The 18,441-nt window shown below is 46.1% G+C and overlaps 1 protein-coding gene across 1 annotated transcript in view; it reads right to left on the reverse strand.

Moving 5' to 3' along the window:
* The window catches only part of LOC142244574 (platelet endothelial cell adhesion molecule-like), a 108,880-nt gene that overhangs the window by 29,506 nt on the left and 60,933 nt on the right, over nucleotides 1–18,441 (reverse strand). Inside the window, exons 10-11 of the mRNA XM_075316862.1 lie at nucleotides 15,460–15,726; nucleotides 4–294 (exon numbers count right to left, since the gene is read on the reverse strand). Of these exons, the coding sequence (XP_075172977.1) occupies nucleotides 4–294; nucleotides 15,460–15,726 (558 nt within the window). The remainder of the gene's footprint in view (nucleotides 1–3; nucleotides 295–15,459; nucleotides 15,727–18,441) is intronic.

Consider the following 18,441-nt stretch of genomic DNA (forward strand, 5'->3'; position numbering starts at 1 on the left):
CACCTGTGAGCTGTTCAGAAAGTATTTCACTCCTTCCAGACCTGATTTTTCTTCCTCTTAGTTCCTCTTCATATTCACAGCTGTAGGAAAGTTGGCTGATAGGTCCCAGTTTTAACTCAAGAGAGGCTGAGAAAGCTGTTACGTTGGTCACATCATTTTTTTCGGCTGTGTTGAAATAGTAAAAGGTTCTGAGCAGATTATCATCCGGTGCTGAACAGTTTAATATCACCTGGAAACCATCCTCTAATTTTTTTATGGGGCCTCCCAATGTTAGCTTTGGAGCTGGTAATGGGTCTAAATGGAAGACATACAAAGGCTCATATTACCAAGACATGTAAAGAGAATACTGTAAATAAATGCAGCTATATATTTTTCTCTTTAATTTACTAGTTAAAATTAAGGGGAAAAATATAGTATGGCATCTCCAAGTATCAATTATTTAACCAGTAGGGTCATGAAGACTGATATAATTTATTTAGATTTATTTAAGCGGGCTTTACATGCAACGACATTGCTAACGAGATGTCGTTGGGGTCACGGAATTCGTGACGCACATCCGGCCTCGTTAGCGACGTCGTCGTGTGTGAAATGCACGAACGACCGCTAACGATCAAAATTCCTCACCTAATCGTTGATCGTTGACACGTCGTTCTAATCCCAATTATCGTTGCTGTTGCAGGACGCAGGTTGTTTGTTGTTCCTGCGGCACATCGCTATGTGTGACACTGCAGGAACGAGGAACATCACCGTACCTGCGGCCGCCTGTAATGAAGAAGGAAGGAGGTGGGCGGGATGTTACGCCCACTCATCTCCGCCCCTCCGCTTCTATTGAGCGGCCGCTTAGTGACGCCGCTGTGACGCCAAACGAACCTCCCCCTTAAAGGAGAGATTGTTCGGCGGCCACAGCAACGTCGGTGAAGAGGTAATTGCGTGTGATGCTGCCGTAGCGATATTGTTCGCTACGGCAGCGATCACCCCGTGACGCGCCACGGGCGGGTGCTATCGCTCACAACATTGCTAGCAATGTCGCAGAGTGTAAAGCCTGCTTTAGTCTTCTATGATTCCAGTGTTATTTCTTTAAAGGCAATATTGAACATAAAACAAATAGCCTATCCATACAGACTAGTCAGAGGGTGCATTTCACTGATCACACACAATTGGTACTAAGGAAAGTACCCCATTCATAGGATTTTCAGGACCGAATTTTCATTCCTTAAAGTTAATTTTAATCAATAGATCTTGAAATAATAATAAGTTCTACAATTGGATGTTATAAAAAAAGAAACGTTCCTGTGTTGAGATGATCTTATATATGTGTCCCAGCTATTTGCTGTATAATGCCTGTGTCTGCCCATACAGGAAAATAGTCTGAACATAGCACATCTTCTGGGTAGGGAAGCAGTACGCAAATATTACAGAAAGGGATTACAAATTATTCTCTCTTTGAGGTAAAACATTGCTTAAAAGCAAGCATACAAATGTTTTACCTCACAGAAAGAATCAGCTGCAATCCACTGCTGTGATTTTTGTATAGTCTCTTTTACTTCCACCCTTGCCCAGGAGATGTGGTAGGTTCAAACTATGTCCCTGTACAATCAGAAACAGCCATTTTACAGTACATATGAGGGCACAAACCTGACTGTACGATCTTCGAATTTTATCAGGCTCCACCTACTTGACTGAGGTATTTGGTACCTGAACATAAGATATATATCTTTTTCAGTTCCCAAGCCAGTTCAGAACTAAGGCAAGTCTGAATTCAGTTGTGAAACCTAAGAAAACTGACTTTATGATCTTCAGATTTTACCAGGTTTACCAGATTTATATTTACGGCAAGACACTTTTACGTATAACATTATTTATACTTAGCTAAAAACAGTGTTTGTCAAATGCCTTGTTGGTAAGAGAACTGTGACACTGCCATGTTCATCCTTTACACTATTTATGTATCTCACATGAGATATGTTGTGTTTGACAAATGATTGACTAGAACAGAATCTGAAAAGGCTCACCACTTCATACTACCTTTTGATTACTTCCTAATGGAGAAAACCCACTTCAATACACAGAGCACAACCCAAAATGTGATTTATTCATCCAAATTAAGAACGCACCGTTTCAGTCCTATCACACGTTCTATATTAGGAGTAAAACATTTACATCTAACATAGCTGTATAATCAATATTTTAGATTATAACTGGGAGGACTGCAGAGATTTCTTTGTATTGGACCAGGACAATGTTTCTGGTCGCTGACACATGCACTTAATTCATACTTCATTCACTGTTTAATCATATGCTGTTATTTTTTCTTTTGTGAATTCCCTTTCTCCTAAGATAGATAAGTGTTGAAGTGGTGTGTCTGTGCAACTTCTTTTCACAATTCAGCCATTCATGTCTAGCAGTTAGCATAATCAAGGAATTTGGGAAACGATCGAGGCTCCTAATAAATAGGGAAAAGTCGGCTTTGTTTCCTATAGATCCACTCCCACTTATCTTCGCTACTCTGGGTTGTCAATCCCGACAGTAGATAAATTTAAATATCTCGGGATAGTGGTTAGTGCCCAACCACAGGATTATTGTACTCTAAATTTAGAGCCTGTGTTGCTTCAGTTTAAAAACGAGATAGAGGCTTGGTGCTGACTCCCGCTGTCCCTTACTGGCAGTGGCGTAACTAGAGTTTGATGGGCCCCGGTGCAAAGTTCAGACCTGGGCCCCCCCTCTACGTACACCAACACTTGGGGTATAGGATAATGACGCTGACACTTGGCTCTTTCCCTCAGCACCCAGCTTCCCTATGTTCTGATATCCATCTTGTCCTAGGCACCCAGCTTTCCCATGCTCTGCTATACATCTTTCCCTCAACACCTAGCTTTCCCATATCAGAGCATGGGAAATTTGGGTGCTGAGAGATGTATAGCAGAGCATGGGAAAGCTGGGTGCTGAAGGAAAGAGCCCTTTTCCCTCAGCACGAAACGTTCCCATCCCTTGCTAGTATCTTTGTCACCCCTTGTATATAGTTTTCCCAAATACTATAATGGCCCCCACATAGCCTTCCATATAGTATAAAGGGTCCCACATAACCCTTCATATATTAGAATGCAGCTCCATAGTCCTCCATGTATTATAATGCATTTCCCATAGTTCTCCATGTATTATAGTTCATCCCATAGTACTCCATATATTATACTGCACCACATAGTGCTCCATGTATTATAATTCACCCCAGGCCTCCATGTATGATGCAGCCAGCCCCCTATGTATAAGGCAGCCAGGCCCCCATGCTGCATGTATAATGCAGCCAGCCCCCCCATGCTCCATGCATAATGCAGCCAGCCTCCCAGGCTCTATGTATAATGCAGCCAGCCCCCCAGGCCTTCATGTGTAATGCAGCCAGCCCCCCATGTTCCATGTATAATGCAAGTTCCCCCACGCTCCATGTATAATGCAAGCTCCTCCCCATGCTCCATGTATAATGCTGGCAGCCCCCCATGCTCCATGTATAATGCTGGCAGCCCCTCCATGCTCCATGTATAATGCTGGCAGTCCCCCCATGCTCCATGTATAATGCAGGCAGCCCCTCCATGCTCCATGTATAATGCAAGCCCCCCCACGTTCCATGTATAATGCAAGCCCCCCCACGCTCCATGTATAATGCAAGCCCCCGCAATGCTCCATGTATAATGCAAGCTCCCCCCCATGCTCCATGTATAATGCTGGCAGCCCCTCCATGCTCCATGTATAATGCTGGCAGTCCCCCCCATGCTCCATGTTTACTGCTGGTAGTCCCCCCATGCTCCATGCATACTGCTGGCAGCCCCCCATGCTCCATGTATACTGCTGGCAGCCCCCCATGCTCCATGTATACTGCTGGCAGCCCCCCATGCTTCATGTATACTGCTGGCAGCCCCCTATGCTCCATATATACTGCTGGCAGCCCCCTATGCTCCATATATACTGCTGGCAGCCCCCCATGCTAATCCCCCCCTGACCCCCAGGTATGCACTGATTTTAAAAAAAAAATAAAAAAAAACTTTTAAAAAAAAAGTTTTACTTTTTACCTCTCTCCTTGTTCCCCCACTACTGTCCTTACGTGTCCTCGTTCCCCCGCTGCTCCGTCATCCCACCTCTGTTCCCCTGCAGCTGCGGTCGGCGTCATCCTGCCCTGCGCTCTGTGCTCTGAGTCTGAGCACAGCGGACGTACAGGAGTGACGTCAACGCGCATGCACAGAGGGAGAATGAAGGAGTGTGGAGCTGATGGGCCGATCCACGCTTCTTCATTGTTGCTGTGCGTGATGACTGGGGAGGGGGGCCCGATGCCGCCACCGCTGACAACGGGCAGGGGGGCCCGGTGTCAGCGGCGGCGGCACCGGGTCATATGGTGGCCGCGTGGTCTGCGCCAGATCAGCGCAGCTCCTCTCACAGAAAGGAGCTGCTTGCTGATGTGCAGAGCGGGCTCCTAAGCTCCAGTTGCAGTCGCGACCTCTGCGACCGCGGTAGTTACGCCCCTGCTTACTGGCCGAACCAATATATTAAAAATGGTGCTGATGCCTAAACTACTGTATCTCCTCCACAACGCCCGATATGGATTCCCTGGACTCAGACTTGAGTTCACCAGTGATGGTCGGTATCACGCGACTCCTATATCAGGCCAGGAAACTGCTGGCCTACCACTGGCTGGACCCAAATCCTCCGGCCATTGGGTACCTTAGGAAGAGAGTTGATACTATACTTCAGTTGGAGAGGGGGGTATATCTTAAAAGAAATGGCTGAAAAAAAATGTAAAAGATATGGGGGACGTGGTTGGATACTTCGGGTCTTCCCTCCTTGGCACTACTGCAAGATAGTATGGGGGACTAGGTCCTTCTCATAACTGATTAAAAAGCTACTGGATTAGGGTAGACTTATGCATCTCTGAAACACATATAGTTGCTGGGAAATATGTGGCGTATAATGTCATGGGTGGTATATTTAAATGGAAAATTTACATTGTGGCATGTATTGATATCTATTGTATAATTTAGATGTTGTTTTTGTGATTGAAGATAGTCTTTTTCTTTTCTCCGTACTGTTCTTGCGGGGAAATAGACTGTTATATGTGTTATGTTTTTTGTTGGTTAATAAAAATGAACCTGATTCAAAAAAACAATTCAGTCATTCATATTATGTAAAGATATTTCAAACTAAATTACCAGTTACCATTTATTTCCTTATAGAACATATGAGTACATGTATGTGTGAGAAGGTGGCTGGACTCCTGACCCCTGAAGACACCATCATAACTGTGTACATAATGTGTAGAGTATAAGATGATGACAATAATAATAGTCGTAGGAAATGTTGTCATCTAGTGACAGGTTTAGACAGTGCTTGTAGAAATAGATGACAAAAACAGAAGAGACAGTTAAGCTGTGGGAAAAGCCCACAAGAGGAGGAACCAGTCATAGGGATCAGGCTGACTCCATCGTTGATGTTCAGAGATGGTTTGATTGGCGTTAGGGGTACTTCTCACATAGCGAAATCGCTAGCGAGATCACTGCTGAGTCACGTTTTTTGTGACGCACCAGTGACCTCATTAGCGATCTCGCTGTGTGTGACACTGAGCTGATCTGTCCCCTGCTTTGAAATCGCTGCTCATTACACATTGCTCTGGTTCATTTTTTGGTTGTTGCTCTCCTTCTGTGAAGCACACATCACTGTGTTTGACAGCGAGAGAGCAATGATCTGAATGTGCAGGGAGACGGCTTCTGGCAGCCTGCGGTAAGCTGTAACCAAGGTAAATATCAGGTAACCAAGCGAAGTGCTTTGCTTGGTTACCCGATATTTACCTTGGTTACTAGCGTCCGCCGCTCTCACGCTGTCAGTGCCGGCTGCCTGCTCCCTGCACACGTAGCCAGAGTACACATTGGGTAAATAAGCAAAGCGGTTTGCTTATTAACCCGATGTGTACTCTGGCTACGAGTGCAGAGAGCCTGCGCTAAGCGGTCTGCACTGGTAACCAAGGTAAATATCGGGTAACCAAGCGCTTGGTTACCCGATATTTACCTTAGTTACCAAGCGCAGCATTGCTTCCACGCGTCGCTGGGGGCTGGTCACTGGTCGCTGGTGAGATCTGCCTGATTGACAGCTCACCAGCGACCATGTAGCGACGCACCAGCGATCCTGACTAGGTCAGATGGCTGGTGGAATCGCTGGAGTGTCGCTAAAGTGTGACGGTACCCTTAGGAACAAACATGCAGGCTGAGCTATACTAACAGGCTGCAGATAGAGGGTGAAAAGCTGACTTGGAAGCAGCAGACGTGTAATAGTGTGACGCCCTGGCAAAACCAGGTTGTCACAAAGACTGCACAAATCTTCCAGGTGCAGGGCTCCATCCATCTTGGCATACCAATACAAACCCACACCCAGGTACACAACATCAGCCAGCAAAGCATAGTCACCCCCCATGACTAGTGTTGAGCCACCCCCCTAAACGTTCAAGTTTGGTTCGTCGAACGGCGGCTTAGTTCGGCGAACGTTCGACGAACACCTTCGAACCTCATTGAAAACAATGGCAGGCAAACAAAAACACATACAAACACATTATACATGTACACATACAATTAATAAACATTGCCATTACACTTACAGGTCCCCGCAACGCATCCTGCACTCTGTCTCCTGCTGATTTTCCTTCCGATCATCGCTGCGCCCTCCCGGTAACCAGCACTGATGATACGACCTTCCGTGACGTCAAAATAGCATGTGACCAGTCACGTGTCTATTATCTCATTGGCTACAGACTGGTCCCATGGCTAGACGTCATGGTAGGTCCTGTCAGTGCTAGTTTCAGCATCTCCGTGTACCGGCGAGATGCTCTGGCACATGGTCGACTCCCCGTCCATGCATGTCGGCGCTCTTTACAGAGTCAGCCAACATGCAAAGACTGGATGCCACAGCCGGTGAATAACGGACATCACCGTTGCTATAGTAACCCGCCTGTCAGCGGTGACGTCACCGCTTACAGCCCACAGCCTCTGCTCACTCACTGAGTGATTAGACTGCACGGGAGCAGCAGCGTCTTCCTCCTATGCAGTGCTATCTGATGTAGCAGAGCTGCATGGGTTGAAAGAGAAAGAAGACAGAAGACCAGGATCATGGAGGGATGAGAGGGAGTAATAAACATGGAATCTCTAATGTGTCTGTGTATTTATTTCTATTAAAGTATTTTTTCCTCTGTGTAGTGTCTTTTTTTTAACCCTTTATTGGAGATTTTTAATGGCCGGGTCAAACTTGCCTGACATTAAGAATCTCTGGCTTAATACTAGCTAGTAAAACAAAGCTAGTATTAACCCATTATTACCCACCGAGCCACCCGGCTTCAGGGCAGCTGGAAGAGTTGGATACAGCGCCAGATGATGGCGCTTCTATGAAAGCGCCATTTTCTGGGGCGGCTGCGGACTGCAATTCGCAGCAGAGGGGACCAGAAAGCTCAGGTCAACTTGTGCTGCGGATTGCAATCCCCAGCTGCCTAGTTGTACTTGGCCGAACAGAAAAATGGGGCAAAGCCCATGTCATTTTTTTTTAAATTATTTCATGAAATTCATGAATTAAAAAAAGGGCTTCCCTATATTTTTAGTTCCCAGCCGGGTAAAAATAGGCAGCTGGGGGTTGGGGGCAGCCGTACCTGCCTGCTGTATCTGGCTAGCATACAAAAATATGGCGAAGCCCACATCATTTTTTTGGTGGTCAAAAAACTCTTACATACAGTCCTGGATGGAGTATGCTGAGCCTTGTAGTTCTGCAGCTGCTGCTTGCTCTCCTGCATACATTAGAGAATGGAGCTTGCTGAGCCTTGCAGTTCTGTAGTTCTGCAGCTGCTGTCTGCTCTCCTGCATACACTAGTGAATGGAGGATGCTGAGCCTTGTAGTTCTGCTCCCCCTGTCTCTCCCCCCCTGTCATTTTTTTGGTGGGCAAAAAACTCTTACATACAGTCCTGGATGGAGGAGGCTGAGCCTTGTAGTTCTGCAGCTGCTGTCTGCTCTCTTCCATACAGACAGACAGCAGCTGCAGAACTACAAGGCTCAGCATACTCCATGCAGGACTGTATGCACGAATTTTTTGCCCCCCCCTAAAAAATTAGGTGGGCTTCGCCATGTTTTTGTATGCTAGCCAGGTACAGTAGGCAGCTACGAGCTGCCCCCAACCCCCAGCTGCCTATTTGTACCTGACTGGGAACAAAAAATATAGGGAAGCTCCTTTTTTTTTAATTATTTCATGAATTTTTCATGAAATAATTAAAAAAAAAAAATTACGTGGGCTTCGCCCAATTTTTGTGTCCAGCCAGGTACAACTAGGCATCTGGGGATTGGAATCCGCACCTCAGGGTGCCCAAGCTTTCTGGGCACCCCTGCTGCGAATTGCAGTCTGCAGCCGCCCCAGAAAATGGCGCTTTCATGGAAGCGCCATCTTCTGGCGCTGTATCCAACTCTTCCAGCTGCCCTGGTGACGGGTGGCTCGCTGGGTAATAATGGGGTTAGGGCTAGCTGTATATTATCAACTGGCCCTAAGCCCGAAATTCATGCTGTCACGTCAATATTAGACATGGCCACCATGAATTTCTAGTAAAGATAAAAAAAAACACAACACACAGAAAAATATTTTTATTAGAAATAAAACACAACACAATTAGTGACTCCATCTTTATTGAAATAAAGAACCCCCCTCCGCAGTAATCCTGGGTCAAGGGTCCCGCGCCGTCCAATCCGGATCCAATATCATCTGATCTGTTTGCTGGAAGGCAAAGCGATCAGATGATGTGTCAGGTTCAAGGGCCTGAATCACATGAAACAGCAGCTGATTGTATAAACGGCTTTTATGCAATCAGCTGATGCATCAGTGCAAAAAAACTCAAAAAACTGCACACTTCTGTCCGACAGCATCAGCTGATAGTTTAGCTGGCCGGGCAGTAAAAAGCCGGCCTCACCGCTCGACTTATAGTGTCAGCTGATTCTGTCAGGTGACCGCATCAGCCATCAGCTGATCATCGCCAGGTCTGAGAAAAGAGAGAGAAAAGAGAGAGAAAAGAGAGAAGAAAGAGAGAAAAAAGAGGGAGGAAGGGAGGAGGGAGAGAGAAGAGAGAGAGGAGAGAGCAATGCAGCCTCATTCCGTGAACTGCTCCGATTTTAGAGGTATGTCCTGCGGCTCACAGCTGATGTCCGGCTCCTCCCCTCAGTGCATAAGTAAATTAAATTATAAATAAATAATAATTATAGTTTAAATTTTTTACCAGGACAGACAGGACTTGAACTCGTGAACTAATGCTTCTTAGGCGAGGGCTCTAACCATTGAGCCACTGTCTCTAATGAGAAACATAGGCAGATTTGGCAATCTTGACGTCTGCATTGCAGAGGGAAGTCTGGTGACAGCGTGGCTCACTTCAAGTGCTACGTGGAGAGGACACAGAGCGCTTCCTGTCATCTTCATGTAGCAGAGCTGACAGTGTCGTGTGGATTACTTCGGACCTGGATTGTCGTTTGGGGATTAATAAAGAGGTAAATGAGGTGTTTTTTGTCTTTTATTCCAAATAAAGGATTTTTCGCTGTGTGTGTTTCTTTACTTTCACTTACAGTTTAATCATGGAAGGCATCTCGGGGAGACACCTGCCATGATTAACTCCTTACTACCCCGATTGCCACTGCACCAGGGCAATTCTGGATGAGCTGTGTAGAGTCCCGGGACTGTCGCATCTAATGGATGCGGCAATTCCGGGTGGCTGCCTGCTGATATTGTTAGGGTGGTGGGCTCCCCACAATGTGGCGCACCCCATCCTGACAATACCAGCCTCCAGCCGTGTGGCTTTATCCTGGCTGGTATCAAATATGAGGGGAACCGCATTTTTTTGTTTGTTTATTATTTATTTATTTATTTATTTTACTGCACAATATAGACCCGCCCGCTGGCGGCTGTGATTGGTTGCAGTGAGACAGCTGTCACTCATCGTGGGGGCGTGTCTGACTGCAACCAATCATGGGCGTCAGTGGGCGGGGAAAGCACGGACTAACTAACTGAATAATGAAGCGGCAGCCATTTTCAAAAGAGGAAATGCCGCTGGAGATTTGTGACAGCCGTGCAGCGAGACGCCCGTGATCGGTGAGTAAGAAAGAGAGAGGGATTGTGCTGGGGATGCAGGACGTATGCAGATACGAAAGGTGCACACATACTTACTGTGAAAAGCCACGCTTTGGTGCTCGAACCGTTCTCGAAAATAACTCGAACTGCCAAACTTTTCGCAAATCGTTCGAGTTCGGCGAACGACTCGAACACCCCCCAAAATCACTCTAACATAAAATTGGCGAACCTCGAACATCGCTCATCTCTATTTACAAGTGATTTAATGGTGGGGTAACACAGGCATTACGACAGCAGAATCCTTCCTCAATGGTCATGAGTCTGGGATGGAGGTTCACCTTACAACAAGAAAATGCAACTAAGTCACACTGCTAAAGCAACACTTGAGTGGTTTAAAGGGAAATGTGCAAATGTGTTTGTGTCAAATAGTCAAATTCAAGATCTTAATCCAATTGAGAATCTGTGGTCAGACAGGAAGATTGCTGTTCACCAGAGGAAACCATCTAACTTGAAGGAGCTGGAGTGGTTTCTCTTGAGAAATGGGCAAAAATCCCAGTGACAAGATGTAAATAGACCATAAAGACTTATCCAAAGCAACTTCCAGCTATAATTGCTGCAAAAAGAAGTTCTACAAAGTACTGACTTTAGGGTGTGAATACAGTCATACAAAAGTTGAGCACTTCTGGTCAAAATTACTGTTATTGTGAACAGGTAAGCAAGTTGAAAATGAAATGATTTCTAAAAGGCATAAAGATAGCACATTTCCCTCATATTTCTTCACTCCTCACTTTAAAAAGTCATTTTTTAAATTTTAAAAATTACCAAAAGGAAAATGGGTCAATGCAAAAGATTGGGCACCTCTGGAGATTTGTGTGCTCAGATAACTTTGACCAAGGTTTGTGACCTTAATCAGCCTGTTAGGGCTTGTTCTCTATCATCGTTAGGAAAGGCCAGGTGATGCAAATTCCACAGCTTTCTAAAAAACCCACCCTCCTTAACCTTGTGCCAAAAAACAGCAGCCATGGGTTCTTCAAAGCAGCTGCTAGCAGTCTGAAAATGGTGAAGGCCCATAAAGCAGGAAAGGCAGTAAGAAGATAGTAATGCATTTTCAAGTTTCCCTTTCCTCTGTTCAAAATGTAATTAAGAAAATGGCAGATAACAGGAACAGAGGTGGACAAGATAAGGTGTGGAAGACCAAGCAAAATTTTGGTGAGAGCTGGTTGTAGAATTGCTAGAAGGGGAAATCGGAACCCATGTTAACTGCAAAAGACCTTCAGGAAGAATTAGCAGACTCTGGAATTGTGACACATTGTTCTACTGGTCAGAGACACCTGCACAAATATAGTGTGCCGCCCCGGCGCAGACCGGGGTGCTTGAATCCGGGGTGGTCGTGGCTCGAGGGGTCCGGACCCGGGCTCTTTTAACACTCCGATCCTTGTAAAGGGGATATTTACAGGGGAGAAGTTTGTGATGCCACCTGCGGGTTGTGGTAATGGGAGTACCGCTGCTGCTGGAAGGAGTACCGGAGCAGATGGTGGGGATTAGCCAGGTGTCAGAGTCTCCGCAGGTAGGGAAGGCCCCAGCCTTGTGGGGATTTTGGGTGGGATGTTTGGGAGCGCAGGGTGCAGGGGGGATCAGGTTACTCACTGTGGGTAGTCGTGGTGCTGGATGAGGATTATAAAGCAGACACTCACACTGAGGATAAACCAAAGTCTCTGTGCATCACAGTCTCTACAAGGGAGCCCGTCCAGGTGTCCGCTCCCACCGGTGTCACTTGATAGTCCGGACTCTGCCTCCGTGCACAATTTTAGTTGTCTGTTGTGGCCCCTTGGCATGAAGCTGTTGGGGCTCCGCTACCTGTGTGTAGGGCAGCTGTTCTCTTTATGTCTGGCAGTTGGGATTTCAATTGGGCTGCTTTTTATGGAGAACCCTATCCCCCGCATTGTGCTGATGCCTACAATCTCTGAGCTCTTAGGGAAGTTCATGAAGATACTCTCCCTCGAAGGTTAATTATCAGGACGGATAAACCTGCTCCCGACCTACGGTCCTGTACCCTGCCGTGCTTGGTACCGGTCAGTTCTTTTGGGGTTCTGGTTCTGACAGTCCTCCTAGATTATGTTTCACACCCTTTCCAATGTCACTACCACCGGTCCCCGACTCCTGTGGTCCCGGACCACCGTCTGCGACCCAACCTTTGCCTCGCTCCCTGGGAGCTACTACTCCCAGCTCCTCACTCTTTGAGGGCTACTCTCAACTCTCCCTCTTCAGCTCCCCAGGAGCTACCACTCCAGCTCCTCTCACGCTGAGAGCTGACACTGTTCTCCCCACCTCCTCCCTCCCACCAGTCTGCCTGACCCCTAGGTGGGTGACCCTACTCCAGCTTGACCATTCCACTGGTGTGTCTGACAGGTTTGATGTGAGGTGTGGTTGGGATTTGTAGTGCTGATGGTGTGACACCGATTATTGGGAACCTGGAACCATGAGGTTGGGTCCTGTACCCTCGTAAACAGGATGCAGTTCCCTGTAGCACCCTGATACAGTCAGGGGAGCTACAATAGCCTTCATGGTAGAGTTATCAGAAGAAAAAATCTCCTGCATTGTCACCATAAAATGCAGAAAACGATAATCTAAACAACCCGGATACATTTTGGAAATAAGTCCTGTGGATCAATGAGGTTAAAATAAAACTTTTTGGTCACAATCATAAAAGGTATATGTGGAGAAAAAAGGAAACAGAATTTCAGGAAAGGAATATGTCTCCAACCATTAAAGCATGAGGGTGGATCAATCATGCTTTGGGGTTGTGTTGTAGCCAATGGCACAGGGAGCATTTCACAGGTAGAGGGAAGAATGGAGTCAATGAAATTTCAACAAATTCTTGATGCAAACATAACTCCATCTGTAAAAAAAGCTGAAGTTGAAAAGAGGATGGCTTCTACAAATGGATAATGATTACGGATGATCGAATATCCTATTATTCGCTTTGCCAAATATCCAACGACTACCTCGCCGCTATTCGAGTATTCGCGAATATTCGACCACCAATGTAAGTCTATGGGAAACCAGAATAATTTCATGTTGGATCCATCGGTGAGCTCTGGTGACTAAGGAAGAGGCTGAAATGGATGGGAAAAGGCAGAAACAGTATGGGCACAGCCTGTAGAAGGTGCCTCACTGCATTTCTGCCCCCTCCCGATCCATCCAAGATGACAGGACGCACACTAACGCACCACCTGCACTCTTCCTCTAATTTCTGTTGCATGTGCCATGACACATGCGACAGAAAACTCCTCCCCAGTTCCAGCTAAGTCCCCCCCCCATAACCCCCTGGTGTTTTCCGGTGTTTTTACCTTTTTGCAGCGTTTATCCCCCGCGTCCCTCTTCCTTCACAACACATGGTATGCGCATGCGCAGAGTGCGGCTGTCAGCTCAGCTTCCTGTGTTGAGTGAGAACTGCTGTGGAGCTGCACTGGCTGCACGTACACTGCTGCTGTGACCCAGTTTGTCACCACACCAGGGCACAGGATGAGCTGGGGCGAAGTGCCAGGATTGGCGCATCTAATGGATGCGCCACTTCAGGGTGGCTGCAGCCTGCTATTTTTAGGCTGGGAAGGGCCAATAACTATGGACCTTCCCATCCTGATGTGGCGCCCCTGACCAGGTCAGGCACCACTGAGTACTGCACCCATGCTGGGGGCAGTACAATACAGGTAATCCAGAAGGCTGACTGAGGTGTGACTACACAGGTGCATAGTAATCAGGTCTCACACATGTACCTTTGGGAGGACTCCTGAGAGCTTCCAGGAGGGGGCGTGGCCTCCATGTCCACTTAAGGGGTGTGGTGGAGAGCCTGGTTGCGTGGTTGCATAGGCAAAAACAGGAGAGGAGGAGCAGTGAGCCAGTTAGTGAGTGTAGCTCAGGGAGAGCAGACACATGCAGCAGACCCTGGAGTCTGTCACAAGCTGACAGCGTCCGAGCAGTGACTACTGACGGGGAAGATCGGTCACCTGGTAGTGCCACCCGAAATCCACCCAAGGCTAGAGAGAGCAAAGGGGTGGCAGAGTAAGGGGACTACCAGGGAGGTACCAGGCCTGCAAGGGTAACAGGTCCCAGTGCAGAGATAGATTCACCTTTCTTCTGCCAAACCTGCCGGTGTGGGGCCCTTAAAGCCCACACCATACCACCACAGAGTCCACAGCCACGTAGCGAAGAGAGGGCCCATAGTTCAAAGGAGGCAAGTAGCCGGAGAGTGGCGTCATGACAATCCTAAGAAGACATCTTACCAGTGACCAGACTGTTCACTCCACGTGGAGTCCCTGAAGGTAATGCACCGACACAACAACACCAGCTTCACACTAAGAATACCAGACCACAGCTGTCCGCTTTACCTTGGCTGCTGAACCAATTTGAGGGGAACCCCATTTTTTTTATTATTTATTTATAAATAGTTATAAAAAAAGAGCCTGGGGGCCCTCCAAATTGGATCCCCAACCAAGGTAAAGCCTCCAGCTGTGGTCTAGAGGCTGCAGCCATCTGCCTTATCCTAGCTGGCCATCAAAAATGGGGGGGGGGCCCCACGTCACTTTTTTTTTTAATTACTTATTTTTTTTGGCTAAACAAAGGCTAGGCACCCTTTAGTGCCACATGAAAGTCCCTAATGAGTGCCAGCTTAGAATAAGCAGGGAGGTGGGACATTATGTGTTTTACATCGGTCTGCCTGTCTATCTATCCATCTTTCCTTTTTTTATCTCTCTCTCTCTATCTCTCAGCAGTGACCCTGCAGGAGCTTGGATCTGAGTTCTCGAAGGGTCAGTGACGTCACTCTGAGTTGTGCTTTACGGCAGCACTTAACTTCTCGCGAGCGGTAATGTGTTTGGATATTTGAGGGGTAGATCAAAGTATTGTAGTGCGCCTGCGTGGGACCGGCGCGTGTGTTTGATGTAGGACGTGTCATGCACACAGGCTTCAGATGGAGGACGAAGATGGCTGAAAGAGGAGGCACTGGAGAAAGTAGACGCCCATATGGCCCAACTCCAAGGTTCATCCAAAACACTCCTAATTTAGCAGTTCCAAAGCTACGACTGACATAATACACAGATAAAGTAAAGGTTGGAAACACAGACTGCATGTGTACAGTATCAGATACAAGTCACTGTCAAAGACAATGAAGCTTACTACATACATATGTTAAAAGAACCAAGTTTGCAACAACAAACAAGTGTTGCCAGGCTATAGGCTAATAAATCATTGATAAAAAATACTTTGTGGATAAGTTAAGGTGTGTAAGAAAAGAAAACATTAATATAATAAGTGATCATAATTCATAAAACCTATGTTGAAAAACTTACCAATTACATAAATGTTAACACTTTGGCTTCTGGATGATTCCAAGTGGCGTCCCTTTTTATTAAAATTATATGTACAGGTATAGTTTCCATTGTTGTTTAGCTGTAATTTTGGAATTATATGAGAGAAATCGTTCTGCAGCAACTGACCGTCTTTATATATTTTGTAACTTTCACTTGCAAACCCCTGGCATGTTAAAACTAGGTTTTCTCCTACTGTATAAATTTGGAGATCTGGAGCCTTCTTAAGAATAGGAGTAATCAGTGGATCTGAAATAAAAAAAATAATAGATTCCAATGATAATTTATAAACTAAGGCCCAATACAAAGACTTCTATAATGCGTTACTCATGCAGTGTTTTCTGTTCCCATTTGGATTTGATATAAAGAATAAACAATTATGACATGCACTACCAGATGTTCAGTATTATAAAGGTATTTTCTCTTAAAAGCATTCCTGATGGGAAAAATATTTCCAGGGTATGGTATTTTATAAAGGCATAAGGATGGATATGTTGTACCTACAGTTCTAAGGGGCACTTTGCACACTACGACATTGCAAGCTGATGCTGCAATGCTGAGCGCGATAGTCCCCGCCCCCGTCGCAGCTGCGATATCATGGTGATAGCTGCCGTAGCGAACATTATCGCTACGGCAGCTTCACATGCACTCACCTGCCCTGCGACGTCGCTCTGGCCGGCGACCCGCCTCCTTATTAAGGGGGCGGGTCGTGCAGCGTCATAGCGACGTCACACGGCAGGCAGCCAATAGAAGCGGAGGGGCGGAGCTGAGCGGGACGTAAACATCCCGCCCACCTCCGTCCTTCCGCATAGCCGGCGTGAGCCGCAGGATGCAGGTAAGGTGATGTTCCACGCTCCTGCGGCTTCACACACAGCGATGTGTGCTGCCGCAGGAATGAGGAACAACATCGTAACATCGGTCCTTCCGAAATTATGGAAATGACCGACGCTACACCGATGATACGATTTGGACGTTTTTGCGCTTCTTAATCGTATCAAAAAGGATTTATACACTACGATATCGACTGCGACGCCGGATGTGCGTCACTTTCGATTTGACCCCACCGACATTGCAGCTGCGATGTCGTAGTGTGCAAAGTGCCCCTAAGATGTGTCGTTTACAACGAGCCAAAATGCCTCAGTATAAGCTCAGAACAACTGATATCGAATAGTCTCCAGACTAGGGCTGATTCTTTCTGTTCTGCTGTCTGAGGCGAAAATAGAAATGGTATCCCTTCCCGCAATGAACCTGCATTGGATTGAAGCAATTGCATTATTATTTTTTGTTTTACTTTTATGGTATTCATTCATTATTGTTCTGTCCACTTAGTGGACTCGAATACCAATGTATTGCTGTACATGAAACAAATTAACATCTCCCATGAAGGAATACAGCACCATAACCACCATCAGTATAGAAATACAACACCAGAATCACCATAAGCAAATTAATACAGCACCAGAACTACCATGAGGGAATTAATGCATCACCAGAACCACGATCAGTCCATGATCACATCACCTGAACTACTGTCAGTACGTGAATGCAGCACCAGAGTCATCATCAGTACATGAATACAGCACCAGAACCATCATAAGTACATGACTGCATCCCCAAAACCATCATTAGTACAGGAATACCGCACCAGAAACATCATTAGTACATAAGTACATCACAAGCACAAACATCACTAAATGAATACAGGATCAAGCTTAGTATAGCAATTAATTGCAATGTCAGATCAGCCCCCACAATATACATTGGTATCACGTGAACATACAACTCCTAGTAAGTCCATAACAATGGTAAAGAAATACTAGTTGTTGTTACCAGCCAAAATCAGACAGCAATCACAGGAACCACAGTACTGATTAGATGCAGGCAATATCATAAATATTCATCATCTCTGATTGGCGTCATTCTCATCCCTTTTGTCTCCATCTGGTCCAGACTCCATGGGGATTTTGTACAACCAGATCTTGTCTCTGCTAAGTTCCGCATGCTCCGGTCTTCTCCAGCATATTTCAAAATGGTGGCCTTAAAAATAACAGTGTCATTATAATGCTCCTGAATGAAAATATCTGGCCACATTATACCCCTGAATAATAATTGCCCTTGACTATGCTTCCTACATAAAATATGGCACCTATACTGTCCATCTTATAGTACATAGCCTCAACAATGACCACTTCTATAAAATATTGCCTCCAGTACCGTTTACCTTTATGGACTATAAAACACCAGCATCCGTTAGGATCTATAACTGCCACAGCATTTTTCCTTATGAACTATAACCGCCACCATCATCCTATCTTATGAATTTTAGCTTTCACACTTTCTCCCCTTATGAACAATATTTTCCACACTGTCCACTTTTGTGAACTATATCCTCCACACTGTCTGCCCTAATGAACTATGATAACAGGCTCCACTTTTAAACTATTACCTCCACTTTTTCCCTTCTTATGAAATTCATGGTTCCCCTCTCTTCAGTGTCCACCAAATATCTTGTTCTGACTCTCTAGTCTGTCCCCATCTTCAATGTGTCCCCCTCTCTATTCTGTCCCTCTCTTTACAGTATCACCTCTCTATACTGCCAACTCTCTATACTATCCTCTCTACAGCCATCCATCCACAGTATGATAGCCCCATAGCTCCCCTCACAGAGTATGATGGCCCACAGCCCCCCCATACACAATATGAAGGTGGCTATAGCCCCCTTATACACCGTTTGATGGCTCATAGCCCCATACACAGTATGATGCTCCACAGCCTCCTATGCACAATATGATAGCCTCTACATTATCCCACTTACAGTATGATGCTGATGTCCCATGTAGAAAAAATTATGACCCCCTACAATATCTTATACACAGTTTATTGGCCTATATGCACAGTACGATGGTACCCCAGCCCCCCCCCTACACACACAGCAGGATGGTGACCATAGCTCCCATATACACA

Source organism: Anomaloglossus baeobatrachus, chromosome 1 (genome assembly GCF_048569485.1).
Source record: "Anomaloglossus baeobatrachus isolate aAnoBae1 chromosome 1, aAnoBae1.hap1, whole genome shotgun sequence".
In the NCBI taxonomy this organism is placed as follows: Eukaryota; Metazoa; Chordata; class Amphibia; order Anura; family Aromobatidae; genus Anomaloglossus; species Anomaloglossus baeobatrachus.